At 30.1% G+C, this 6,641-nt stretch overlaps 1 protein-coding gene across 1 annotated transcript; it reads right to left on the bottom strand.

The window, feature by feature from the left end:
* Nucleotides 1–1,486: 1,486 nt before the first annotated feature.
* On the bottom strand, nucleotides 1,487–4,612 carry LOC111693315. The gene is made up of 8 exons (XM_023457701.1): nucleotides 4,349–4,612; nucleotides 3,030–3,267; nucleotides 2,805–2,939; nucleotides 2,608–2,733; nucleotides 2,366–2,434; nucleotides 1,926–2,296; nucleotides 1,679–1,856; nucleotides 1,487–1,605 (listed from the first exon to the last, which is right to left on the bottom strand). The coding sequence occupies exons 2-8, from the start codon at nucleotides 3,265–3,267 to the stop codon at nucleotides 1,487–1,489; spliced, it is 1,236 nt and encodes a 411-aa protein (XP_023313469.1). The 5' UTR covers nucleotides 4,349–4,612.
* Between the last annotated feature and the right edge of the window lie 2,029 nt (nucleotides 4,613–6,641).

The following is a 6,641-nucleotide window of genomic DNA, read 5'->3' as shown; positions in this document are numbered from 1 at the left end:
TTATTTGCGATCGCCCAGCACGATCGCTTTTAAAATGTATCAAAGCTCACAATGGATATTATGGATGCGAACGCTGTAATATAAAAGGAGATAAACCAGATAATACAGTCATTTTTCAACACATTTATGAAGAAAAAAGAACCAACGAAACATTCAGAGGCTTAGTTCACAAGGAACATCATCTGGGTGTATCGCCTCTTACACAAATAAATCCACCCATAGATATGGTCAATGATTTCGTTTTAGATTTTATGCACTTGGGCTTTTTAGGAGTGATGAAGAAACTTTTAAATGATTATTGGTTGGCGAGTCCAACAAAACTATCGAGACAAAATTTATGTCGATTATCTCAGCGACTCATGAATTTGTCTCATCAAATACCTAATGACTTTCAAAGGACCACTAGGTCGCTTGGAGAAATACACATGTTCAAAGCGACAGAGTTTCGACTTTTTTTAATGTACATAGGACCTTTTGTGCTTTCTGATATTTTATCAAAAAAATTATTAGAACATTTCAAGTTACTATATGTTGCATGTCGCCTACTATCAAATGAAAATACTTGCTTGAAATTTATTGATTACTCACAGCTATATTTGGAAAGATTTGTTCTACTTTGTTATTCAAATTATGGAGAGAATTCCCAAGTTTCAAACGTCCATTCATTAATACACTTATGTGATGACGTAAAGAATATGAAATGCAATATAAGTAATTATACGGCATTTCCATTTGAAAATAAATTAGGAAAAATGAAAAAAACAATAAAAAGTGGTTTCAAGCCTTTAGTTCAAGCATGTAGAGCCGAAGAAAATGAAATTGAGTTTGCGTCTTATTCAAATGAAAATAATATTTCAAATCAATTTGAAATTTTAAAAAAAATTACAAAAAATAACCGTACTCAAATAAAAAGTATGAGGTATAAAAATTCGGAAATTTCCATTCGTGCACCTAATAATGTAGTCCTCCTGTCGAATAAAAAAATTATGCAAATAACTAAAATGTATTTCGATTATGGAGAAAATTTCAATGAAATAAAAGTAATTGGTAAAGAATTACAAAAGTCTAAAGACGAAGCTTTTATAACGCCATGCAAGGCTTCTTTACTAAATATACATAGCATTAAACAAGTGAAAGAAAATTTGTTAGAAGAATTAACAATCAATTTGAATGACATAGAATTGAAAATGATGTTACTCAATATTTACGAACTACCATCTGATGAACCTAGTTTATTTGTTATTCCATTACTACATATGTAAACAATGTAACAAACTTTATAACTTTAAATAGAACAATATAACATGTATCTAATAAATTTAAATCTAATAATATAAAATGTACTTTATATGTTTAATTGTAAATTTTTATATCAAAGCTTTCATTATCTTAGATACTAAATAATAAAGAAACTAAAGTTCCTTAAAATTCATTAAATTTAAAAATTCATTAAATTTCTCAAAATTCAATCATTAAAATGATCGTTTTAGTTTGGTCTTCTTTCATCGCGACCCCCAGCCCAATCTGGAGCATTATTAAAAGCTGCACTGATAGAAGTCCATAGATTTACTTCTTTAATAGGACCAAACGATTCATAAAATCCATCTGCAATCACAAAATATACAGTTACAATTGCTATTATATTGAAAAAGTTGTAAGCAAACAAAGTGATGACAACCTCGTAAGCTCTCATAAAATTTTTCTTTGATAAATATTTTTTTTTCAGGAAATTTGCTAGATTGTTTTTGGCACGTATAATTTTTTATAACATTATTAGTTATAAATTTTTTTAAGTGCACGTACACGTTGGCCTTTAGGCCATCTGCGACATACGTCGTACACTTGAACAGATGTATCTAAAAAATAAGATATAATAGAAATGTAAAATGTATATAGCAATAAAAAGTAATAGCATGTAAACTTACTGTATCGGTGAAAATATCATTTTCATTTTGTTGAAGGAGAACATTGAATCGATCAAAATCTTGTAATGAATCAATAGGAAAACTAATATTGTCGTGTTTTTTTATATACTCAGACCATGTCAGTATATTATTATTCAGAGGATTTGATGAAGCTCTTTCAGCAGCAAGTGCTTTTACTTCGTGTATCTGCACTTGCAAATCTACCAATTTAGAAGAAATGGATTTTTCCAACAAAATTTTAATATTTTTTTCTAAAGCAATTAACTCTGGGCTCATAATTGCTCTGTTTCTACTAGAAGCTGTGTTTGCTGAAGCAAAGCGAGGGCCTACATTTGAAGTAGACGGAGCATCAACAGTATTCAAGAAAAGATCTGGAAATAGAAAACATCAATTAGACATTGAATGTTTCTCTGATTGAAGCATGCATTATCAATAATTACCACTATCTTTCTGTGCATTTTGGGAGATATTTTCTTTTTGCACAATATGTGCGGCATCATTGTTGGCTTCTGTAATAATAAAAAACATTATTGACGTTACTTACAGAAAGTTGACACACAAATAAATGATAATAACTACATAAATGTTAATGAAGTTAATTAGGAATTCAATATGAAATTTTTTATAATAATGGCTACAAAAAGTTAAATCAAATATTTCTACAGATATAATTATACCATACCTGAATTGCAAGTTAATCCTGATTCTATTGATTCATTACTTTGTTTAAATCTCTTAGCTGAATCAGGGATATTAGGCTTGAAGGTCCTTTTATTTGATTTAGAAGTTTCCTTCCTTACATTTCCAGCTGTTAAACAAAGAATAGGTTAATCTAAAAATTTTGAAAACAAAAAGTTCCATGTCAATGTATAATCTCACCTTTTCCTTGAAAATTTTCACCTAAACCTGGAACTTTCAGAAGGAGATCTTGAGTTGAAGTTGACGTTAAACTTACATTGGTTGATGGTTTATTTAGCATGGGTTGCAAATAAAGTTTGGCTAGTTGGTATGTAGCTGTAATAAATTAATAAACTCATAAATTTGTGTATTACTCTTTAAGTTAAAAATAAGAAAATTGATGAAAGAGTATTGGAGCTGACTTACCAGCAAAATTTAAAACATGACATTCGATCAACCTAAAATTAGGTGGTGGTTGAAGCTTCTCTTTCACAAAACCTTCAATGAATTCTTTATCCTCAGCTTTGTATGGTGGAGGTAAATATTTAACAAACGTTTTATCCCCTTTTTCTTCAATGTATGCCTGAGGAACAATGACTTTTGGGAGAATATCATTGCTTGCATTTGCAATTAACAATTCCACAATTACAAAGAAATCAGACATCTGAAAGTGCAAAATATACAAAGCAAATGAAAATTAAGTAATATTCAATTGTAAGTAATAGACTTAAATCACTAAAGTTTCATTTGATCTATTCGTAAAGCGGAATTGGTAGTGGGAAAATAATAAATTGTATTTCAAAGTCTTTCGCATGGTCATGTTTGAATTTCTGCAATTCAGTTATACGTATAGTTCAAATGCTAATCAAATAAACAAGAAAACTTATTCTTATAAGTTTCTTGGATTCTATAAATCACTAGAGTTCAATTTGATCTATTCGTCAAACCATATTAAAGGAAAATATAAAAAATTGTACAAAATACAAAAAGGTCTTACGAATAGATGAAATTCAACTCTAGTGATTTATAGCATCCAAGAAACTTAAGAATAACTTTTCTTTTTCATTTGGTTAGCATTTGAACTATACGTATAAATGAATTGCAGAAATTGAAAAATGATCATTCGAATTTCATCTATTCGTAAAGCGGAATTGGTAGTGGGAAAATAATAAATTGTATTTCAAAGTCTTTCGAATGATCAAGTTCGAATTTCTGCAATTCAGTTATACGTACAGTTCAAATACTAACCAAATGAAAAAGAAAAGTTATTCTTATAAGTTTCTTGGATTCTATAAATCACTAGAGTTCAATTTGATCTATTCGCAAAGATGTATTAGAGGAAAATACAAAAAATTGTACCAAATGAAAAAAGGTCTTTCGAATGATCATGATTGTAATTCAACAATTCAGTTACACTTACAGTTGTAACTGAACATGTAATTATTGAAACAAAAACCATGTTAAATGTAAATAAACATTTGTTAGTGTAACAATCTTGAGGTTATGAAAATTCTATACTTTTCAGTAATTTAAAGTGCCCTAACCCTTTATCAAAACTTCTATAAATAAATCCTACTTTATTAAATAATTAAAAGTATAGAACTAGAACTTATAGAAATAGAGTGATCACTTTTTGTCAATCGCATTCTATGAATGACAAAAGCAAATATAAAAACTAGATAGCATGAAGCAAAAGAATTACGACTAAAATTAATTATATATTTGTAATTAAGTTTTATACTCACGATAGCCACATACAACTTGTTTATATCTAACTTGAAATTCAGGCGGAATCGGTAACTTTCAAGATGTCTACTGTATCACAACCACGACTTGGAAGGAAATCCGATCACTAGTTCATACTCAGAGTTGTGAAAAGAAGGTGGAAACGAGCCTTTAAGGTCTCCTCACGTTGCTGCTTGGTAGAGGCTGCCGGGCTAGTACCAACATAACGAATTTAAAATGATGTACTTTTCGTATATAAGAACGAAACATACAATAAAAAGTGATGAATGATGAATGTAAAATAATTAATAAAGTTATATATATAATAAAAATAAAAGTATATTATTAATTAACATATCCAAACCTTTTTGTTTTCAATTTGATTTTCGAAATATTTTTATTTAATTCTTGATAGAGTAGGAAAATTATACTCCTACATTTTACACAAACAAAAGTCGTTTTATATTAAATCGCTGAAAATGAATCTACCTTTTGTGTTCGTTTCTCGTTTTAAAATGCCGGGATTACCTACGTTCCTTTGTCATACTTCGATCGCGCCTTTTTCTTTATTGCTAGCGGACAACAAAAAATGTTATACGTACAATACGTGCAGCAGCAATAGGAAAAAGTTATTGGGTGCCACTGTATTTTTCTTTGTGATCAATTTTAAAAGTGTATACATTAAAATGATTTATAGTAAAAGTAAGAAACAAAAAAAGTGTGAAAAGAGTGTTATTGATAAACAATTCGAAGCCTGGAAGAAAATCCCGGAATTGGCGGATTGGCTAAGTATTTCACCAACCGATAACACTCAGCTTATATGTATTTTTTGTAAAAAGGAAAAAGCTGCCCGAATAGATCTTTTACGTAAACATGCAACCACAACCACACACAAAAAACATATGTATAAACATAAAAACATTTCTATGCCAAAATCAGATCTCGAAACAAGCGTAGAGAATGCAACGATTCATTTGAGTAGTTTTTTTGCTTATAAGAACATTCCACTACTCGTTTGTGAATCTTTAATACCGCTCCTGAAGAAACTATTTCACGACTCGGAAATTTTAAAAAATTTTAATTTGAGTCGCTTTAGAATGAGTGAAGTGATTAAAAAGTTGATAGCTCCTACTCGTCGACGTGAAATTAAAGAGATTATACAAAAACAAAAGTTTTCTTTAATAATCGACGAGTCGACTGATAGAAGTTTATTGCATTGTATGTGCATTGTAGTACGCTACGTCGATTTTGAAAATGAAAAAATTAGCGAATCACTGTGGGACTTAATAGAGATATATGACAGCAAAGAAGCTAAAGCAAGTGCAGAGCATATCACTGATAAGGTTCTAAAGTCCTTTCGAGATGAAGATGTACCTTTGACAAACATAAACGGGTTTTGTTCAGATACGTGTAATTGTATGTTGTCGGTGGCATCTTTGTTGAAAAATCAAAACAATAGTTTATTTTTTACAAAATGTCCAGCTCATATGGAGCAATTAGCAGTAAAATGGGCGATAAAAGAACTTCCAGAGGATATTATACATTTCCTTACTTTAATAATTACTTACATACCCGGGAGCGGTAAGAGAGCAAAATATTGGCATTTTGTACAAAAGGACAATAAGTTGAAACCACTTAAAATGGTAAAGCCTGGCTTTACTAGATGGTTGTCGTTGATAAATTCAATTGAATATGTACTGTTTCGTTGGCATTCGCTTCAAGATTTTTTTAAACAGCAGGATAATAGTAAGGAAGTGACCGAAATTTTGAATTATTTTGAAAATCCAGTGTTACGATATTATTTAATTTTTTTGCAACACGTAATTTCAAAGTTTTCATCAGCCAATGTTCTACTACAGTCTGTCTCTCCAATTTTCTCGCAAAAATCAGACAAAATGAGCGAACTATTAACTACTGTTTTGTTAATGTATATGAAAGACAGCTACATACATGACACAGATTTGAAGGATGTCGATCCAGCTGATAAATCCCAGATGCTGCATATAAATATGATGGACGTTGGAGACTTGATTACCGATGTAGTGTACAGAGACAAGATTAATCAAGATTTATCTAGTGATGTAAAAAAGGAGTTTTTACTTAATTGTCAAAAATTCTTCATTTCGGTAGCATCAGGGCTTAAAAGTCGTCTACAGTTGAGTGAAAACATTTTTTCAACTCGATCGTATTTACATCCCCGCAATGTTTTGAGCGAACAATTTCACTCTACGCACGAAACCTTGGATGAAATTTTTGATAGTCTATCATATGAGATAAGTGAAGATGTTAAAATTAAAATTAATTCTGAGTGGA

Source organism: Trichogramma pretiosum, unplaced genomic scaffold (genome assembly GCF_000599845.2).
Source record: "Trichogramma pretiosum strain Unisexual culture from Peru unplaced genomic scaffold, Tpre_2.0 scaffold241, whole genome shotgun sequence".
Taxonomy (NCBI): domain Eukaryota; kingdom Metazoa; phylum Arthropoda; class Insecta; order Hymenoptera; family Trichogrammatidae; genus Trichogramma; species Trichogramma pretiosum.
The sequence above is the reverse complement of the archived record's forward strand: the minus strand, read 5'-3'. Positions and strand labels throughout refer to the sequence as shown.

What these genes read in the sequence shown, in the direction of transcription:
- LOC111693315 (XM_023457701.1), bottom strand. Translation starts at nt 3,267, where the DNA reads ATGTCTGATTTCTTTGTAATTGTGGAATTGTTAATTGCAAATGCAAGC. An exon ending in TCATGTTTTAAATTTTGCTG is followed by an intron (nt 2,940 to 3,029) that starts GTAAGTCAGCTC and finishes AATTTATTACAG; the next exon opens with CTACATACCAACTAGCCAAA. An exon ending in AGGATTAACTTGCAATTCAG is followed by an intron (nt 2,435 to 2,607) that starts GTATGGTATAAT and finishes TTATTATTACAG; the next exon opens with AAGCCAACAATGATGCCGCA.